Here is a 22937-nt window from a genome sequence, read left to right on the forward strand (position 1 = left end):
TCGATAATGTGCAAGGACTGTGTTTTTCGAAATTTTAAAGGCAAAACAACAATAGAAAGTTATCTACACCTAGTGCAGAAACCAGACTGCAACTAGGCCCATGATAAGAAAAACATGAAAGGGAAGGAGTGGTTGAGAAATGTTACTCAGTTGTACATAGAGCAAGTTGTAAAGGTACTCTAGCAGAAATTTAGAAAGGGAATTAAAGTTGACAGTGAAGAATTTAAGAATTTTGAGACTTGCTGATGACATTTTAATGCCATCAGAGACGCAAATAACTGGAATGAGCAGTTGAATGGAAAGTATAATGTTTTGAAAAGGGGCTATGACATGAAAACCAACAAAAGTAAAACAATGGTAATGAAATATTGTTGAATTAAATCAAAAGATTCTGTGAGAATTAGATTAGGAAATGAAACACTGCAATTAATAGTTGACTTTTGCTATTAGGGCACCAAATTAACTAGTGATGGGTGATGTAGAGAGGATCTAAAATGTAGACTGCCAACAGCAAAAATATCAATTCGGAACTAGAGGTATTTGCTAATATAGAACATAAATTTAAACATTCGAATAACTTCTTTGACGTTGTTTGTGTGAGGTTTGGTTCAAAATGTTCAAATGGCTCTGAGTACTATGGGACTTAACATCTGAAGTCATCAGTCCCCTAGAACTTAGAACTACTTAAACCTAACTAACCTAAGGTCATCACACACATCCATGCCCGAGGCAGGATTCAAACCTGCGACCGTAGCGGTCGCGCGGTTCAAGACTGTAGCGCCTAGAACCGCTCGACCACTCGGGCCGGCTGTGTGTGGTTTAACGTTGTATGGTGGTGAAACGTGGACGATAAACAGTTCAGACCAGAAGAGAATGGAAGTACTTGAAACGTGGCGCTTCAGAAGAATGGTGAATAGTAGAGGTAGAACGAATAACTAATGTGGATGCAGTGAATAGAACTGGTAAAAAAAGAAATGTATGACGTAACTTGCCAAAAAGAATAGAAAGGTTGTTAGGACATTTGCTGATGCTTTTAGGAGTCGTAAATTTGCTAATGAAGGGAACTTTAAAGGGTAAAAATCTTAGCAGAAGACCAACTAATGAACACAGTACGCAGGTTCAAATGGATGTCGATTGCGGTAGTTACTCAGGCATGAAGAGAGATGTAAGAGGACAAACAGTCATGGAGATGTGTATCAAAGTAGCCTTCGAACTGAAGACGATAATATCAATATTCTATCCTAATTATCGACTCTTCGCTCCATAAAACCATCCTGTATTGCGACCCATTTAAAACCTTTGTTCACGCCCTCCCCTTCATCTAAGTCACTATGTCACGATTCGTCAGTGGCGTTTGTAGCAGAACTGCTGCAGATAAGTTCTATACTAAATGACAACAATATTTCAGAACGGTGGCCCATGCCAATAACTTCATTACGCTCATCCTGGACATTTTTAGATATATTGTTTCTTCCGGTCTCCGTCACGTAACAATGGAGTGGGTGAACGCATTTCTTGTTGGATTTTTCAGATCAGTCATTTGAATCAATCACAAGTTCGGTTATACAACGACAATTGACATGTAAATACAATTGGGGGAGAATTGTACCAGAGAAATTTATCAGACTACACTAACCAAGCGTCACTTAGAAAACTGAGTACTGGCTGGTTCCCGTGTATTGTTAGTTAGAATGTAAATTACGACATGTTAGGTTTGTGAAAGCGAAAGAAAAAATAAACAGGAGTTTCATAACAATGTTACATAGTCCGTACAAGACGTCACAGAAAGGGTAAGTAGTGCTCTGTAGTAATCATTAAAATAAATGGTTTTTGCTTTGCTCTTACTTTTAATATCTCAGGAGAATAAACTCCAAGGCTAGTCTAGGAACATATTAGTTCCTTCGACAGACATCTCGAGTAATGATCATGACGGTATAATTAGAAAAATGCAGATGTGATTAGATGCTTACTGACAATTTACATTCCCATTTGCCACTCGCGAATAGAAATTTGGGGGCAGGGGGAGACTGTTCTCCATAGCTAAAGTTCGTTTGGTTCATCGATACTACAAGTCGATAAAGAATTGTACAAACCACAACTACGGTCTCGTTTTCCTTCATCCTTAACTTCTATTCTTACAACTTACAACTTGTCCGAACATTTTAAAATAACTGAAGTAAACTATGTTTGGTATTGATAGCTATGTGCTGACCAACACATCTGTAAATGGAAACAATGTTCAGAATAGAGTGAAGTGTTTCCATTTACTCTTATTATCTTCGTATTATATAATTGATGTCCATAGTGATCTATTTTAAAAGGTGAGTAAAGTACCACTAAATATAGCTGATGAAATGTGTCATTATCTATAAATCTGTGAATATTTTTGTCATTTCAGTGGATATTTACATTGGAAGAATTTTCCAGAACTGTAACACATGTTAAGGCAACGTTGCTAAGAAAAAAAGATAGACGATTTTACTTAATCCTCGCACTTTTATCGTGTGTTTCCTTGTACGAAGCAGATGTACGAGTAAGTTGAGTGCAATTTCGGTAGCTTAATCATCATCTATTTCAGCATAATTAGTCGAATTCGTTATTTCAGGGTGACAACCATACTTTCTGCATATCATTTAATAAATTTGTATTGTATCTTTTAAATGAGTTTCAGCGAAAAAGCATGAGATGCTGGCGGCGGATGGTTCGGAGTGGAGCAATCGACCACTATCCGTGTTCTTTCGTTAACTGTATTACAACAGAAAGTCAGAAACGCCCCTGCATATTCTATCCCATCATTTCCCTCGCTTTTCGTAATATTTTAAGTTGAGAATGGCGTGGGTTTGATCGGTTATTGCTTTCGAACAATGACGTCGGGCATTTTGCTCACTGGCCTTATCCAGTACCAATTAAAAGGAAACTTTCCAATGATGGACCATAATTAGGTAATCTCAATTAAAGCAACAGAAGTTTTAATGAGCTGCATTGTTCATCACTGTGGGTTGCCTCGGTGTCGCAGCTGTTGAGTACGAAAAATCACATATTATCTTGTTAGCTACTAATTAATCGGCCCGTCGATAAATCTTTCCAGTGAATTATTCATTTAGAGGCAAGAGGTAACTTGTAGGGAAAGACTTGTGGAACGATCTGAGAATGACTGAACTTAAGTACGAACTACCTTTGTACAGCTTGTCGTTGTTTTTAAGAGTGCAATATTTTTTTATATTGCGATATTACAGCCAGCTTTTTCTCGCACCGTAACGTATAAGTCTCCAATATTTAGAATATTCCACCTGAAAATTCCTCTGTGACGAATCCCTTTCGACTCCCTCTTCCCATGTTCTTTATGGAAATCTTCTTTATTTGGTGGAACCCATCATTTCTCACCCAAACGGTATACATTTCCGTACCGTCTCAACCGATTTGATTCGATTTCATCCGTTACAGTCTTGATTAGTAAATTTGACTCAAATGAGCACCAGAAATCACATCCACAGCACCCTTTGGGCTGTCTGAATCAGAACGTCAGGTTTATTATTCTTACATACACACTCTGCCAAGACGAACGTGGAAGTCTCCGAATCAGGTAGCAAGACTTGAAGCCAAACCAATATAAGCAGCTAGATACCAGTTAGGCCGAAATAATCTCTACTAAAGATAGTTGCTGTATTTATTTCCTACGTTTATTTCCAATATTCTACGCAGCGTTTATAAGCTGAACCAAGTGTTTCAGTACAGAAACGATAACGAAGTTCCACGTAGAGAAGTTAAGCAGTGGTACTGTGCACAATGTGACGTGTGTCGGCTGGCGCTTGACTCACCAGTCCGCTGAGCAGGTAGTGGTAGGTCCTCTTGCCCAGTGAAATGTCGCGTACGTGAGTCACGACGATCTCCTTCGCCATCTCCGTGGGGCAGTCCAAGACAACGTACTTGTTGGTCCACCTGCGACAAACAACTTTGTCAGGTATATTACATAACACATTTTCGGTTACTTTTTAAATAATCAGCTTCTCGAGATTTTGAACTGAAGTTAACGTTGTGCAGATGTTACTGAACGATATAAAGGACATAAAATCCCGTCTGAGGCCTGCGATCGTTTCTATGTTAATAATTGGCAACTAACTGACTTCTTCAACTCTGCCTGTGTCGCAGTTATAGCCATATGTTATTGGACACTTTCTTTGAGTTGTCAAGGCTGTACGCCTGGTCGGTTAGGAAGGAGTTGAAGTTTGTGATTTCTGAAGATGCGTGTAATCCCGAAACGCGTAACATGTTCTAATAAAAGAGTCAATTGAACATCTTATGACTTTATTGCGATTGGACAGCATTGGTTGCCAATTATGTTACTGAACAAATCATCAGACCGTTATACTGCAAAATTTGCATTACATTTGGCTTGCGCACCACAACACAATCGTCAGGGGAATCTAGTACCAGCAAAGACAGCTAACGCCAATGTAGTTAATAATAAATAGCACACTAGTGGAATATCGTACAAACTTTGTTCTGTAATGCCATAAACGATGTGACTTCGGTCGTCCACGGAAGACCATTAGAATATAAAGTGGGAGAGTGATCTGAATGCCTTGTCGTGTCGTAGAGGCCGAAGAAGACGCTACTTAGTCCTTGATACCCACGTTGGCCCAAAACCCAGTGGGTTTCTGAACCATAGTGTTCGATTGCCATGCGTCGCCCTACCCCCCCCCCCCCCCCCCCCCCCCCCCCCCCCCGGTAAGAGAAACTGTCTGGACAGGTGAGCCGATACAGTTGTCAGGAAGCAAGTCAAGACTGAAAATACAAGGGAAACTGGAGACTTTTCACGGCATCTGTCGTCAGAAGGGATATAAGAATTTCTTTGCGTAAACACAATAAAGTGATGTAATGGAGATTAAAATTTATAACAGTCGCAAGTTTGTATCTTGGTACAGTGTCTACACCGGCTGTCGCGGGGCTCAGCAGTAGCAGGGTACACACAACGAAAACACTGAACATTGCCATATGCAGCGGTGGAGTGTGCATCAGTGGTATCACAGCCAGTATCACAGCTGTATAAGCACGAGACTAGCGACAATACGGTCGGTGTATGGCCTGCCAACTGTAACACCGCAGGTAAGATACACCTTTGGAGCAAGTCTTCAAACTCATTAAGAGATAGTCAAACGTACTTCGGCTTCATGGTTTTGTCTAGGATTTCTCAGAACTCAGTCAAAACTGGCTCAGATCTCCTAGTCTCGACAAGGCTTTTCGGGAGTGTTTCCCGTAGTTACCAGGCAAAGACTGGAACTGGAAATTCCTCTCGTATACACACTGATTTTCATCATTTATGCTCAGGATGTTCGTAAATTCCCGTTAAAAACTTCTAGGACTTGCACGAAGTAGTGGTCGCATAACATTTTGAACAGGAACTCATGTCCGAAAACGAACAGTTTCCGTTCTGCGACGGTTTCAGTTTGGATGTGTAACGCGACCACGTCTGCAGAGGGAAACAGAAAAGACTCAGAGTTTAAATTACAATTAAATCATTACGCTTAGCTGCATATAGGAGTTGATATACGTCAACGGGGACAGGTGAAACTTTGTGTCCCGACCGGCGCTCGAACCCGGGATCTTCTGCTTACATGGCAGACGATCTATCCATCTTTTTTTTCATTTTTTTTTTTTTTTTTTTGTTCGTTGAGTTTGGTCTGGGCGGACGTTACAAGACATCCGTTCAACTTGGTCTTTGATTCCTTTACTCAGTTCTTTCATTACAGAGGGCGAGCAACCCTCTGACTGAACACGCTGACCTACCGCGCCAGCAATCCATCTGAGCCACCGAGGACACAGAGGACAGCGCGACTGCAGGGTCTTATCTCTGGCACGCCTCCCGTGAGACCCACATTCTCAACTTACAGTCCCGCACTAATTCTTTACAGACGAATGGAAAAACTGGTAGAAGCGGACCTCGGGGAAGATCAGTTTGGATTCCGTAGAAATGTTGGAACACGTGAGGCAATACTAACCTTACGACTTATCTTAGAAGAAAGATTAAGAAAAGGCAAACCTACGTTTCTAGCATTTGTAGACGTAGAGAAAGCTTTTGACAACGTTAACTGGAATACTCTCTTTCAAATTCTGAAGGTGGCAGGGGTAAAATACAGGGAGCGAAAGGCTATTAACAATTTGTACAGAAACCAGATGGCAGTTATAAGGGTCGAGGGGCATGAAAGGGAAGCAGTGGTTGGGAAAGGAGTGAGACAGGGTTGTAGCCTCTCCCTGATGTTATTCAATCTGTATATTGAACAAGCAGTAAAGGAAACAAAAGAAAAATTCGGAGTAGGTATTAAAATTCATGGAGAAGAAGTAAAAACTTTGAGGTTCGCCGACGACATTGTAATTCTGTCAGAGACGGCAAAGGACTTGGAAGAGCAGTTGAACGGATTGGACAGTGTCTTGAAAGGAGGATATAAGATGAACATCAACAAAAGCAAAACGAGGATAATGGAATGTAGTCAAATTAAATCGGGTGATGCTGAGGGGATTAGATTAGGAAATGAGACACTTAAAGTAGTAAAGGAGTTTTGCTATTTAGGGAGTAAAATAACTGATGATGGTCGAAGTAGAGAGGATATAAAATGTAGACTGGCAATGGCAACGAAATCGTTTCTGAAGAAGAGAAATTTGTTAACATCGAGTATAGATTTAAGTGTCAGGACGTCGTTTCTGAAAGTATTTGTATGGAGTGTAGCCATGTATGGCAGTGAAACATGGACGATAACCAGTTTGGACAAGAAGAGAATAGAAGCTTTCGAAATGTGGTGCTACAGAAGAATGCTGAAGATAAGGTGGGTAGATCACGTAACTAATGAGGAGGTATTGAATAGGATTGGGGAGAAGAGAAGTTTGTGGCACAACTTGACTAGAAGAAGGGATCGGTTGGTAGGACATGTTTTGAGGCATCAAGGGATCACCAATTTAGCATTGGAGGGCAGCGTGGAGGGTAAAAATCGTAGAGGGAGACCAAGAGATCAATACAGTAAGCAGATTCAGAAGGATGTAGGTTGCAGTAGGTACTGGGAGATGAAGAAGCTTGCACAGGATAGAGTAGCATGGAGAGCTGCATCAAACCAGTCTCAGGACTGAAGACCACAACAACAACAACAACAACAACAGTCCCGCACTATATTGATAGTACCCCTGCACATTATGCTCTTTACTCGCGGCTTTTTCTTGCCGATTCCCGTAAGAGTTTGGGCACTGTTTATGCATCCGCACAGAAGAAGATGGTGAAATCTCCGGTGAGTCTTAACTATATATATATATATATATATACACGAAGATGGTATCTGCTCTTTTGGACACATCCGAAAGAACAGAAACTATTTTCATATATGTAAAGTCTCAGAGTTGCTCCTTCTAGAATGCACTACGGTAGACGGATGATGTGTACTACGTCAGACGGTCACCTTATGTCACATAATGTCTTGCTGCGAGATTTACGAGACTGCTGTAGAGACAGAGGATGATATGATGTTACGCATTCTGGCCTCTGCGCTAGAAATTGAAGAGACGCCAGGTGTGATGGAGAGTGCGTACCAGAACATGCTTTGTGGGCATACTGCACGGAACAACGTTTTTGGTGACCACATCCAGCCGCTGTTGTAACGCATCAGTACTGTTCTGTACGTACAGGATGCTGGGTTTCTTTTTGTTTCGTTATAATGTAAACACATAATGTTCAAGTGTTAATACAAACAAATGTGCTCAAGTGATAAATGGATGTTTCGATATGTTTCCTCTGGAATTTAACTAATAATTACACTTCGTCATGCCTAACTCAATTCCTCAAGCAGAAATGGATGAGTTAAACATCTGAACTGAATCGGTACGTTTCCATACTTGGGTTCCTATTCAAAATATTTTGTACTCTCTCCGAGAAATTTGTAACAGGAATTTCCGAAAACCCTGCTATAGTGTGTCCCAAAAAACACCTACATCGCTTAGTATGTTGTGTGGGAAAGCATAGTGATCGGTTTTCAAGTATGGCGCTAGAGAGCGTCAACGTCTGAGATGCTGAAATAGATGTGCGTTCCACATTATCAATAAACCAAATATTAAAAACACCATGCTGTCTACACTTCAGATGGACTTTTAAATGCGTACCTCCTACGTCAGTGCAGAGTCTACATCGGCGGTGCTGAGCCTAACGCGCACGAGCCAATACGTACGGTGTCTTAGAAGTACGAAGATTGTCCACAAAGTAAGTTCCGATCGGTCGCGAAATGGAAACCATAGTGAAAACCAGAAACGTTTTATTAGCAACAGTTAGGTACACCTTCCACCCACTTCTCTACATAGTCACCGCCCCAGCTTCAAGTGTTGTCGTAGTGTTGTCAACTTTCCACTATTCTCGTCATAGAAAGCAACCGCCTGTGCTTTCGGCCAGTTATCTGTACTGGTCTGTAGCTCGTTGTCTGTGGAAAAAATTTTGTCTTCATAGCCAGCAGTTCTTGTGCGCAGGGGTGGACTCAGAGAGAGCCAATACGGATTGCATTGTGTGTGATCAAACACTTCTCATGGGAAACGCTGCAGGAGCGTCTTCATTGCTCCTGCAGTGTGCGGCCGAGAATTGAAATGAAGAAGGAACTGCTCGACAGTTGTGCTATGTGGGCTGCATGACAAAGGCGAAATCGCTAACCAGGCCCTCATACTTGGCGCGAGACGCTATTCCCTACTCATGTTCACGTGCTCACTTTTCACTCAAAACTGAAAAGAGCGACGCGGCATGATCGCGTGCATACTAGATACACGGCCCAACACATCTGTGCAAAGCTTTACCGGATTTTCCCAGTGATTTCTATTTCGAGACCGATCGGAACTTACTTTCTGGACAACCCTCGTATTTCTGTTGCTCTGTGGAATTGAGCAGAAATGTCCTCCGCTGAGGTTAAAGGTGTGACATACACTATATTCTTCATACTACGCCTTATAAAATAGTCGAGAAATGTCCATCTAGTGACTCTGCTCGCCATGGAACTAGTCCATCTCCACCGATCCATCTGTTTGGTTATGCGGCGTTGAGATGACTCCGCATATGACATCAAAGTGTGCTGGAGTTCCGCCGTAGTCCAGCCGCATGCCCATCTGAACATTTTGTGGGCATTACGTCCAACGCGTTAGCAAAATATCTCTAATAAATTGTGAGATAGATCAGTCCTGTTTGTCTGGCAGTATATGCGACCCAATGATATGGTCACAAATTATTCCGCCCAGATGTTAACGACCCTGTGTTTGTGATTTTGAATCCTTTGCGCAGACGGATTTTCATCCACCCAAACATGTAAGCTGTGAAACTTTTGTATGCTGTCTCTATTAAAGGCGCAATCATCCATGAATAGCACCTATCTCGGGAATTGTACCTGAAGTACGCATTGTTGTAGACACCACTGCGCAAACTATACCCCTTGACGGCAGTCCTCCTCCAGTAACATCTGGATTTTCTATAGATGGTTTGGAAGGAGCCGGTGTTCATGGGCGACACGCTGCATGACACTTTTATCCGTGAGCATCGTTTGTGTCACCTGTCGATTGCTGGTGGCTGGGTCCACTTCGAACACTGTCAGCACATCCTCCTCCAACAGTTGCGTTCGGACCGAGTACGTTTTGGCACCTACCAGAACACAGGCTATAGACTGGAGCTGGTATTCGCAAGTGACGAACACGAAGTTCTGCTGTTTTACTGTACAGTAGTCACACCTCAGGCAGAAATTACCTGTGTGCAACTTTCTGGCTTCCCTGAAGCGTCTGCCGATGTCGGCGAACTTGGAATGATGTGGGTTACGTCTGTTTCGAAACAGTTACGCATACAATCTTGCACCGCATCCCCACTAAAATCCCCTTTGTCGTATGCAAGCGCCACGTCGGTCATTTCTGCAGTTGCGAAATGGTACACGTCAGACTGCAATGATACTAAATTCAGGTCGACCATCAGCAGTACACAGATGGCTAAAGGGTTGCATACCTTACGTATTCAATCACGAAAACAAATCGGAACAAACCGTCAAAACCGCTCGTTCTCAGACTTTGACGATCTCCAGTGCCAAACCCGTGGGTTTCTGGATATGGCTTCCTCCTTAAAACCCGATCAGTCTGCCATCCCGCATAACATAATGAGCCTTATTGGTCTTCTTTGGGACATCCTACATGTACAAATGGTAAACGAGAACTGCACTGACAAACTCTCAGAGATTATTAAAATGGCTCTGAGCACCATGGGACTTAACATCTGAGGTCATCAGTCCCCTAGAACTTAGAACTACTTAAACCTAACTAACCTAAGGACACCACACACATCCATGCCCGAGACAGGATTCGAACCTGCGACCGTAGCAGTCGCGCGGTGCGGTTCCGGACTGAAGCGCCCAGAACCACTCGGCTACCGCAACCAGCAGAGATTATTCAGAGATATATTTTGCATATGTTGGCAAAAGGGGCTCATGGGCTTCGGTGACTCACCATAGAGTTTGGTTTCTTTCCCCATTTCACTTTGTATCTTAATTACACTAAAAATACAGCGAAACATTGCAGATACCGAAGGTACACAATATGTCTCATTCAGATTCGCTCATAGCAGTTCCTGCCGAAAACAGTAACTCCCTGTTTAACTTATTGCCTTCACGTCTGCAGTCAGTATTGCGAGATACTCTCTAGAATTTTATTTCCATCAGCGTTAGTTGCGTATGCTCAGTGATACACAGGTGTAGTATGGATAGGTTTACTGATGAAACTTAGCCGATATGCACCTCGTGAAAGGATTCACTGAACGCATAATGAAGCTATGCAGAGCCATTCCCGAACATAAGATAACTTCATCACTGTACTTTTGCAGTGTTGTGAGGGTTGTTGTATTACTCTGCGATTTGTATTGTACGTTTCGGCAAGTCTCATTTTCCCTGTTGTGAACGTATACTCACGGAAACAAGGTTAGTCACAATAACAAACCACGGAGCGAGGTGGCGCAGTAGTTAGCACACTGGACGCGCATGCGGGAGGACGACGGTTCAATCCCGCGTCCGGCCATCCTGATTTAGGTTTTCCGTGATTTCCCTAAATCGCTCCAGGTAAATGCCTGGATGATTCCTTTCAAAGGGCACGGCCAACGTCCTTCCCCATCCTTCCCCAAAAACAACCCAACCCAACCAGTAACAAACCGAATAAATCATTACTAAAGAACGATCTGCGAAACACTGCGGATCTATGATGCCAAAATAAGTATAATCACATCTAGATGTATAGAAAATGTGATTAGAAAAACGTTTGTGAAAACAGTATCGCGATAAAAATGGAGAATCAAGAGATATTTGAAGTTTAATTCATGTCATTGATCTGAATTCACGGGAGACAGAGGCGAGTCTGGGCCACTATGGTTGAGTAGCACTACGATGTTAGTTACGAAAAGGCAAGTCATTGGTGACGTGGACTCTGATTACACGTTTTGGAATGCTCCAATGCTGGTGAAGTTTACTGTGTCCGAAGGAAAATAACTGCGTAACTTGCAGATATTGACACCCCTTCAGTATGTCCTTGTAGCAAAGTCCATGGTAGCGCAGAAGGGCAAAGTAGTACAGGAGAAAGATATAGTTAAGAGGTAAGGTAGATTCTGTTAAACGTAGTTCTGAAAGCATGTAGTTCTCATAGAGCAATCGATGTAAGTTATTACAATGGATGTGTAACATCACTGATGCTCAGGACGGGCAGCAGTGCAGAGAGATGCGCCATTGTTAGAATGAATGATCAGACATGTGGGAACGTCACCTGGGCAGTTATGACATATTAAGCTTTTGTTTGCACGTGGTAAGTTAACATCACAGCAAGTAAAGTCACGTAGAAAGTGAATTTGTGTGGTTTTGCCAAAGTATATATAGATTTGTGACAACTTACGCAGACTTACACGATGTCAGAAAATGCGCAAAGCTTTTGCCAGGCGCGACTCTATCACTGCAGTTCACGTCAGTAAGTCCGGAGAATGCATTGCAGGCCAGAACGGCAGGCATTTCACTCCACAGCAGGGCCAGCTTGTGCGATAGCAGACGACACGTCGTCAGTTGCATCCAAACCTAAGCTCTCATAACCTTTACCAGCTGTTAGATGTGTTAGAGAAATTAGAAAATAGATTAGCCGGTACTGACAGAGACCAATAATTTCCACTTCACCAAGTGATATAGAAGTATAATTGACATGGGTAGAATTACGAGAGAATGGAACAGCACAAAAGTCTGCTCCCATGATAAGTACTCAACAAGAGTTTTTGTGAGGAGGAAACGGGGTTAGCAGCACCCAGCAATGTATCGTTAGAACCAGTGAAAGTGGAACTACTAGAAATCAGTCTGAGTGATTCAGTGCCTACAGGTATTAATGAAAGTCAAGAAATGATAAATGAGTAGTGGAACAGTAGGATTCAGATGTAAAGCCACACAAGCAAAATGTGTTACTATTGTCATTAGTTCAAAAGGTACGTAGTCTTAAGATGGAGTTTATGAATGAGATCAGCAAGGGTAACGAAGAGGCATAGTTGTATAACAATTTTTTGTATGAAATCTCAATTGTAGATAGTTAATTACCATGTGTCAGTAGAAGCGGCAAAGATAAAATCGGACATAGAGCATACACTGAACAATCGTTTGGCTAAATTTCATGCAATAGCTTGGGCTAAACTGAAAAAGGTGGTTTCAAAAGTAGATTCAGATCCCAACGAAGTGCGCAAATGTCGTGAGGCACGAGGGAGGATTCTGAACGGAATATACTGCTAAGTTCGGGAGCTAACGAAACTATCTATCGCACTTTCACTAAGCAATTTGAGCAGGCACTGGTCCAAGAACTAAGCAATTTGGTAATAGCACTTGATCAAAGTACAAATTTTAAGGGGCATGTAACAGAGATGTGTTGCATGTTGGGCACCGAGTGGGCAGAACGCAAGTCGTTTCGAATAGAACTGGAACCCAACGAAACCGTTGATAAAATTGATTAAAGCAGAAGATGTGGCTCTAAAGCCCATACTGCCTAACAATAAAAGGATTTTGCAGCCGAAGCAGTCTTATTTCTCAAAATGATTAATCGTGACTGTGGTTGTTCAGACTACGAAGTTTATCGAAATGTAATAAAAGGAACAGTAAAATACATAGAATAAAATCTGAGCAGCTTATGAACAACTGATGGAGATGTGGAACTCTGTTTTAAAAATCATTTCATTGTAACGTGAAAGTGAGTGCCCTCTTTGTCGACACTGGAAGCTACATCGAGGAGGTGATCAGAAACACTTATTTGGGCTAACTCCAGCTAAGTGAAGCAAAAACGAAATTGCAAATACCTGCCAAAACAATAGATAGGAAGTGCGTAACAACTCACCCTGATACATCCAGAAAAGACAGAACGCCCTGCGCGACTAGAGATAGGACGTTCATATTCACAGGATGTTCTGCAGAAGTGATTTGCACTTTAGTCACCTCGTTTCAGGATGTGTCCTGTTGCCTAGTAGGCACAGGCTCCATCATGGGCCCTGATAATTTGTTCCATGGGTGATGACATCGACCCGAATATGGCATGAATAATGTCCTGTGGTATACCAATTCATGCTACATTCACCTGGTTCCAGTGTTCATCTGCGATGATTGGCATTAGGACACACAGTTGCACCTTTTAGTTCACCACATCGCACACATTTTCGACTGAGGCAAGTCTGGTGATCGGACGGGGCAGGACAAAAAGCTGACTTCCTGTGACATGACACCAAGAAGTCACGTTATAATGCATTGTGGTCTTACATTATCGTGCTTGAAAGCAGTGTCTGAGGTGTTTCTGCAGAAAGAGTAAGGTTACAGCTCGCAGGATGCCCACGACACGCACCAGCTGTGGTTTGTGGTTGTACCCAGTAGCACCCCACACCATAAGACCTTGAATGTAAGTGCAGTCAGTGTGATGCCACTCCCCCCTCTCAGCAGCAAACCAAAAGGCCGCCATCCTTTTCAAACAAATAGAAACCGGATTCAGCAGAAAACACTATCTGATGCCATTCCTGTCCCCAGTGACGTCGTTCCATATACCATTGCCGTCTAGCATGTTCCTGCACATTCGTCGAAGGTAGGCGAGGAATGGACGACTCTCATGTAATGCACCCCCAGTAAACGGCGATGACCTGTCACCCCTGATAGTGTACGATGTGTTCCACTGTTCCATTGTTGTACCAGAGTCGAGGATGAGGTGTCATTTGTTTAAAGTGTCGATCTTCTCGGGGTGGAGGGGGCGTAAACCATTCTGCACACAGCCGTTGCACTGCCGAAACACATTTCCCACATGAGCAGCTGATTCCCGGATATATCCATCAGATATTCTCACGCCAATACTGCGCCTACTTTCAGACACACTGACTTGATGGTACTGCTCGCGAGGTAGCTTGCTAGTCTGCTCAAGTCACACTGATCCATTACCTTCAGTTTAAAGCGACAACGAGAGCTGCAGGCACATTTTGCCGGTAGGGGCTGTTGCGCAGCGATATCGATGTTGATCTTGAACCCGCGGGCCGACATGTTTCAAAGGATAAGCATTTCTGTAGAATATGAACGTCCTACCTCTAGTCGTTCGAGGTGTTCTGTTTCTTCTGAACATGACTGTGAATGCGATATACTGAGGTGATAAAAGCCATAGATTACCTCATAATATCGTGTCGTACTTGCTTCTGTCCGGCCTAGTGCAGAAACTCGGCGTATCACGAACTCAACAAGTAGCTGCAAGTCCCCTGCAGAAATACTCAGGCATGCTGCCACTACAGCCGTCCATAGTTGCGAAAGCGTTGCTGGTGCAGGATTCTTTGCACGAACTGACCTCTCGATTATGTCCCCTAAATTTTCATTGGTGTTAATGTTTGTCAATCTGGGTGGCCAATCATTCGCTCGAATTGTGCAAAATGTTCTTCAAACCACTCGCAAACAATAGTAGCCCAGTGACATGGAGCAATGTCATCCAAAAAAATTCCATTGTTGCTGGGAATATGAATAGCTGCAATAGGTCTCCAAGTACACGAACGGAACCACTGCCAATCAATGATCGGTTCAATTGGACTAGAGGACCCAGTAGCAAGAGATTAATATTTAATATCTGGTCGACAATGAGGTCAATAGAGACAGGGCACAAGCTCGAAGTATGGATCGAAGGAGGAGGACATCTGCCGTGTCCTTCTAAAGGAACCATCCCAGAAATTGTCTTAAGCGTTTTAGAGAAATCACAGAATACCTAAATCTGGATTGCCGGATTGAACTGTCATCCTCCAGAATGCGAATCCAGTGTGCTGACCACTGTGCTACTCGCTCAGCCCATGCAGGCACAGACCACACCATTAATAAGCCACCACCAGCTTACATAGTGACTTGCTGACAACTTGGGTTTATGGATTCGTGGGATCTGCGCCATTCTCGAACCCTAACGTCAGCTTTTCAGAACCGACATCTTTTACCAATTGACATCGGGATTCATCCGACCAGACACGGTCCTCCAGTCGTCTAGGGTCCAACTGAAATAGCCACAAGCCCAGGACAGGCGCTGCAGTCGATGTCATGCTGTTAGCAAAGGTACTCGCGTCGGTCGTCTGCTGCCTCAGCAGCCCAGATTACGCCGCACTGTCCTCAAGGATACGTTCGTCGCATGTCTTATTTCACGCAGGGTCACTTGTATGTTGGCACTAACAACTATACACAAGCACCGCTGCTCTCGGTCGTTAAGTGAAGGTCGATGGCGTTGTCCATTGTGAGAAGTATTGCCTGAAACGTGGAACTCTCGACATATTCTTGACACTGTGGACCTTGGAATACTGAATTCCCTAAGGATTTACGAAATGGAATGTGTCATGTGTCTAGCTTCAACTACCATCCCGCATTCAAAGTCTGTTAAATTTCGTCGGAAATATTTTCACATGAATCTCCCGAGTGACAGACTCACCAATGCCTTGTCCTTTTATACCTCGTGTCCGTGATATTACCACCACCTATCATCGCTATACTACGAGTTAGGTCACCCCAGTATATATATATATATATATATATATATATATATATATACGAGGGGCGTTCAGAAAGTAAGCTCCGATCGGTCGCGAAATGGAAACGACTATGAAAATCCGATAAAGCTTTGCACAGATGTGTTGGGTAGTGTCTCTAGTATAACCCCAGTTAGCATCACGTCGCTCTTCTCATTTCTGAGCTCGCAGTGAGTGCGTAAAGATGTCTAGAAAATAGTGTCTGCCGCCAAGTACGAGGGCCTGGTGAGAAATTTCGCCTGAAGCTATGCAGCTAACATTACATAACTGTCGTGCTGTTTCTTCTTCAAGACAATTCTCAGCCGCATTCTGCAGGGGCAGTGAAGATGCTCCTGCATCGTTTTCAAATGGAAATGTGAGATTACCCACAATACAGTCCGCAATTGTCTCCCCCTGAGTTTCATCTCTGGTCACATGAACCGCTGTCTTTGAAGACAACATTTTGACACAGACAACGAGGTGTAGGCCAGCGTGGAGAATTGGCGGAAAGCACTGGCGGCTGCCTTCTATGATGAGGCTATTGAAAAGTTGGTACAACGCTATGACAAAAGTCTAAGTCAGAACGGCGACTACGTAGAGAAGTAGCTGAAAGGTGTAGCTAATTGTTACAAGTAAAACATTTCTGATGTTCACTGTGGTTTCAATTTGGCAATCAATCGGAGCTTACTTTCTGAACAGGCCTCGTATATATATATATATATATACAGTGTGTGTGTGTGTGTGTGTGTGTGTGTGTGTGTATCTGGATGTGGTTCAGTACCAATGTAACACCTCACATGTACACATTGTTGGTGCATATGAAAATGGCTAGAATTGCGTCTTTCTCTAGCAGGTCGAATGGCCACCAAAGTGCATTTACGTTGTTGCTGTGTAGTGTTGTTATGCCAGTCCTGGTAGACTGTATACGGTTTGTGAAACCAATCAGACGTTAAGTGATTTCTGTGACACTGAGTTATTGCATGCTCCTGAAGCACATCGTTATCAGCACGTGACAGATCCCAAAAGAGTAGTCATTGTTAGTCTCCATTTGAATGGTTGAGTGAATCTTGCAGTATCCAGGTACTTCGGAAATTCGGATGTGATAGTGAACCGTTGTTGTACTACATGACAACTCATAAAGGTTCTGGTAACTACAAGGGTGTAGATAGACTGAGAGCATTCTGGTACAGAGTAGATGACTGATGATATCATCAGTGAGTCGTCAGATTTCTCCACCCATGCGCCCTCCAAACCTCTGACAAATGCTAGTTTTCCTATGTAAAAAATGAAAAATTGGCAGAAAATTCATATCTCCCAAATGCGACAGTTTCATCACGCTTGTGGAATTGCGTTAAATTTCTTTCAATTTACATCACATATAACTCGTACTTCATGTTTTTGGACCCCAAAACTGTCACTTGGAACGAGTAGTTACGGGAAAATCGACACATAATGACAATTCAGAATAAAAGTAATCAAAATGTAACTGATATATTATGTATAAGAAACAAGTGTTAAAAAAACACTGCTTCGAATTTAATTTAGGGTAAAGTTACATTGAAGCGCCAAAAAAACTGGTATCAGCATGCGTATTCAAATGTAGAGATATGTAAACAGGAAGAATACGGCGCTGCGCTCGGCAACAAGTGTCTGGCGCTGTTATTAGTTTGGTTACTGCTGCTACAATGGCAGGTTATCAAGATTTAAGTCACTTTGAACTTGATGTTATAGACGGCGCACGAGCGATAGGACACAGCATGTCCGAGGTTGCGATGAGGTGGGGCTTTTCCCGTACGACCATTTCACCAGTGTATCGTTAATATCAGGAATCCGGTAAAAAATCAAATGTTCGACATCGCGGCAGCCGCAAAAAGATCCTGCAATAACGGGAGCAACGATGATTGAAGAGAATCGTTCAACGTGGCGGAAGTGCGAACCTTTGGCAAATTGCTGCATATTTCGATGCTGGGCCACCAACAAGTGTCAGCGTGCGAAGCATTCAAAGAAACATCATCAATGTGGGCTTCCGGAGCCAAAGACATACTCGTGTAAACTTGATGAGTGGACAACACAAAGCTTGACGCCTCGCCCGGACCATCAACACCGACATTGGACTGTTGGTGACTGGAAACACGTCGCCTGGTCTCCTTTCAAACTATATCGAGCGGATGGATATGTATGGATATGGAGACAACCTCATGATTCCATGGACCCTGCATGTTAGCAGGGGAGTGTTCAGCCTGGTGGAGGCTCTGTAACTGTGTGGGGCGTGTGCAGTGTGAATGATATGAACCTCTGATACGTCTAGGTACGAATCGGACATGTGAGACGTACGTAAGCATCCTGTCTGATCACCTGCATCCATTCATGTCCATTGTGCATTCCGCTGGACTTGGACAATTCTAGCAGAACAGTGCAATACCCCACACGTCCAGAATTGCTACGTAGTGGATCCAGCAGCACTCTTCTGAGTTTAAACACTTTCGATGGCCACCAAACTCGTCAGACATGAACATTACTGTGCGTATTTAGGATGGCTTGCGACGTGCTGTTCGGAAGAGATCTCCACCCTTTGTACTCTTACGGGTTTATGGAGAGCGCTGCAGGATTCATGCTGCCACTTCCCTTCAGTACTACTTTAGACAATAGTCAAGTCCATGTCACGTCATGTTGCGGCGCTTCTTGGTCCTAGCGGGAGCTCTACACGATATTAGGCAGGTGTACAGGTGTACCATTTTCTTTGGCTCTTCAGTGAATAATTCTAAGAATTTTATCGGCCTATTGGTGGCCCTGTTATACTTCACACTGATATCTTCTGAGATGACGCCATGGAAATCTAGGAATCACCTCCTGAATAATATTAGTGAATGTTTTAAAAGCAGTGACAGTTACAGGACGGCTGTATTTTCTTAATGTCAATGAAAATTGATTACGAGCCCTCTCTAAGTCTGTCCTTGACTTACAGTTTGTCACTATATTTGTATTACCTGCAGCCATTATAAGCTTAGCGTCTTACAAAGTAACTGCTGAAAGATTATTAGAAAACACGAGAAGCAGTGTCCCTAACATGCAAGTAGAAACTTGGCAACGATGAACACTGGTGTATACTATGCTGGTATCCAAGGGTTGTCTAAAGGTCGCTAAAGAATAAAACTTGAACTATGCATATATAACTGCGTAAGAACGAGCGAGGTGCCTCACTATTTAGCACACTGGACTCGCATTCCAAAGGACGACGGTTGAAACCCAAGTCCGGTCATCAAACCCGCGTCCGGCTATCCAGATTTAGGTTTTCCGTGATTTCCCTAAATAGCTTCACACAAATGCCGGCATGGTTCTTTTGAATGGGCACGTTGACTTTCTTCCCAACCATTCCCTAATCCGATGAGATCGATGGCCTCGCTGGTTGGTCCCCCCTCTCACAAACCAGCCAGCCAACGACCTGTGTAGGCCTCCGCGGCTAGAGTCAGTTGACGATAAAAATTTCTGAATATGGCGCCGCGTCATGATGTAAAAGACTGCACTGAAGAAACCAACGTTTCGGCCACGGCTACAGTGGCTTTCTTCTGTGATCCAGAAGTTGCCCATTGTAACCGCGAATGAAACATTGCTTAATCCAGTACATTTTTTACATCATGGTGTGGTAACATAATCAGAAATTATTTACGCCAATTGCACTGTGCAGTTAATCTGTAAGGTTTTTACCGTGGATTTATCCTAAACGCATATTTAAAAGGAACGCAGTGGACATTGCGGAACGGCAGCTAAAGAAAGGTCATTGTGACTTCCCTCTGCCGTTTGTCCTATCTTCCAGGTGAAGCTTTCCTTCAACCAGCGACGGGAGAGGTTAAGCCACAGGCAAAAGCGACTAACAGCGTCACAAAGCACGCTCTTAACGAGCACTGCCAACACTGCGCTTATCAACTACCCAGTGCCTTTAGAAGCAAGAGAACTCTGCTTTCTTTTTCTTCCTCTTAGCTCACTGCCTTCCGTTGTGATATCTATATAATTTGACAAGGAGAAAAAAGCCAAAGAAAGGCACGGAAAAGAAATATACTCTTTAATTGCCATTGTTCAGTGCAGCTATAGAAATGACAACCCATTTCGTGCACCACTTATCCAATCATCGTCTTTTCTTTTTGTAGGTTTAAACGCAGTTCTTCGTGAGATGCTGAATACATTATTCGTTTTCCTTTCGTTTTCGTCTGTCATTGCTTTCACTTATGTGATTTTTGTTATGGTAATCCACTGTTCATAGTACTAATAACAAAGGAATTTTCCATGGATTCAAAATTTCTATCCTTATAGTACCTGCATCTGTTAACGCAGAGATTCGTCGCCTGATATTAAGAGATAGTGCGATAGACCCTGACGAGATACGAAAGAATACGCTTGCAGAAGAATAATGTGAGATGTTAGTTCTGGAGGAGTTTTGTTGAGTTTTGTCGACGTAAATATGAGGCGTATTATAAAGTACAGAGTTCGTCGCCCTTCTGGATCCCCCACTTTTCATGACCTATACACTCTCCGAGGAAGCTCGCTGGGTGACGAACTGAATATAACTTCAGCTCAAAACAACACATAATATTACTCGTGGCTTCAGGAAGAGACTCACTGATATTGCAGTAGAAATTAAATCTGATTAAATTTTGTTTGATATTCATGTCACATAAATTCCTGTACGGCCAACAATACGATGAACTTAGCAGTATCCTAATGCTGTTTACGTTTCTACTTTCCATAAGCGGTAATTCACTGTTGTCACACCGAGCGAGGTGACGCAGTGGTTAGCACAATGGACGCGCATTCGGGAGGACGACCGTTCAATGCCGCGCCCGGCCATCCTGAATTAGGTTTTCCTGTATTTCCCTAAATCGATCCAGGCAAATGCCAGGATGGTTCCTTTGAGAGGGCTCGGCTGACTTCCTTACCCGTTCTTTCCTATGATGGGACCAAGGACCTCTCCGTTTTGACTCCTCCCTCAAACAACCCAACCCAACTGTTGTCACACCTATAATATGCCATGTGCAGTGCGGTATAGACAATGACAATTTCCGAACAAGGAAGATCTTGATCCCATGTTCTCCAGAGTAAGGAAATCGACAGTTTTTCGAGTTGACCGTGTGACAGATATAACTTTGAACATCACATTTCCCTAGACCCATATAAAAATCAGCTCTAAACTCGCGAAGAAAGGTAAAGATGGTAAAAGCCAGCTGTCAGGTAATTAAATCGTGAAATAATTTCCAAATTACTATGCGAAAATATAATAGATGTATGAGCCATGTTCTCCAGAGTAAGGAAATCGACAGAGTTTTTCGAGTTGGCCGTGTGACAGGTATAATTTTTTTACATCATATTTCCATAGAACCATATGAAAATCAGCTCTAAAGTCCCGAAGAAAGGTAAAGATGTTGAAAATCAGCTCTCAGATTATTAAATCGTGAATCATCATCATCATCATTTAAGACTGATTATGCCTTTCAGCGTTCAGTCTGGAGCATAGTCCCCCTTATAAAATTCCTCCATGATCCCCCATTCAGTGCTAACATTGGTGCCTCTTCTGATGTTAAGCCTATTACTTCAAAATCATTCTTAACCGAATCCAGATACCTTCTCCTTGGTCTGCCCCGACTCCTCCTACCCTCTACTGCTGAACCCATGAGTCTCTTGGGTAACCTTGCTTCTACCATGCGTGTAACATGACCCCACCATCTAAGCCTGTTCGCCCTGACTGCTACATCTATAGAGTTCATTCCCAGTTTTTCTTTGATTTCTTCATTGTGGACACCCTCCTGCCCTTGTTCCCACCTACTAGTACCTGCAATCATCCTAGCTACTTTCATATCCGTAACCTCAACCTTGTTGATAAGGTAACCTGAATCCACCCAGCTTTCGCTCCCATACAACAAAGTTGGTCGAAAGATTGAACGGTGCACAGATAACTTAGTCTTGGTACTGACTTCTTTCTTGCACAAGAGAGTAGCTCGTAGCTGAGCGCTCACTGCATTAGCTTTGCTACACCTCGCTTCCAGTTCTTTCACTATGTTGCCATCCTGTGAGAATATGCATCCTAGGTACTTGAAACCATCCACCTGTCCTAACTTTGTTCCTCCTATTTGGCACTCAATCCGTTTATATCTCTTTCCCACTGACATTACTTTCGTTTTGGAGATGCTAATCTTCATACCTTAGTCCTTACACTTCTGATCTACCTCTGAAATATTAGTTTGCAAACTTTCAATCGAATCTGCCATCACAACTAAGTCATCCGCATATGCGAGACTGCTTATTTTGTGTTCACATATCTTAATCTCACCAAGCCAGTCTATTGTTTTCAACATATGATCCATAAATAATATGAACAACAGTGGAGACAGGTTGCAGCCTTGTCTTACCCCTGAAACTACTTTGAACCATGAACTCAATTTACCGTCAACTCTAACTGCTGCCTGACTATCCATGTAAAGACCTTTAATTGCTTGCAAAAGTTTGCCTCCTATTCCATAATCTCGTGGAACAGACAATAACTTCCTCCTTGGAACCCGGTCATATGCCTTTTCTAGATCTATAAAGCATAGATACAGTTCCCTGTTGCCCTCATAGCACTTCTCCATTATTTGCCGTAAGCTAAAGATCTGGTCCTGACAACCTCTAAGAGGCCTAAACCCACACTGATTTTCATCCAATTGGTCCTCAACTAATACTCGCACTTTACTTTCAACAATACCTGAGAAGATTTTACCCACAACGCTGATTATAGAAATACCTCTGTAGTTGTTACAATCTTTTCTGTTTCCGTGTTTAAAGATTGGTGTGATTACTGCTTTTGTCCAGTCTGATGGAACCTGTCCCGACTCCCAGGCCATTTCAATTATCCTGTGTAGCCATTTAAGAC

General features: G+C 43.0%; 1 protein-coding gene across 1 annotated transcript in view; it reads right to left on the minus strand.

Annotated features, from left to right (window-relative positions):
- Positions 1 to 22937, minus strand: part of LOC124612850 (glutamate receptor 1-like) — a 502148-nt gene that overhangs the window by 115905 nt on the left and 363306 nt on the right. The window contains exon 6 of the mRNA XM_047141279.1: positions 3819 to 3939. Coding sequence (XP_046997235.1) covers positions 3819 to 3939 — 121 coding nt within the window. The remainder of the gene's footprint in view (positions 1 to 3818; positions 3940 to 22937) is intronic.

Source organism: Schistocerca americana, chromosome 4 (genome assembly GCF_021461395.2).
Source record: "Schistocerca americana isolate TAMUIC-IGC-003095 chromosome 4, iqSchAmer2.1, whole genome shotgun sequence".
Lineage (NCBI taxonomy): Eukaryota > Metazoa > Arthropoda > Insecta > Orthoptera > Acrididae > Schistocerca > Schistocerca americana.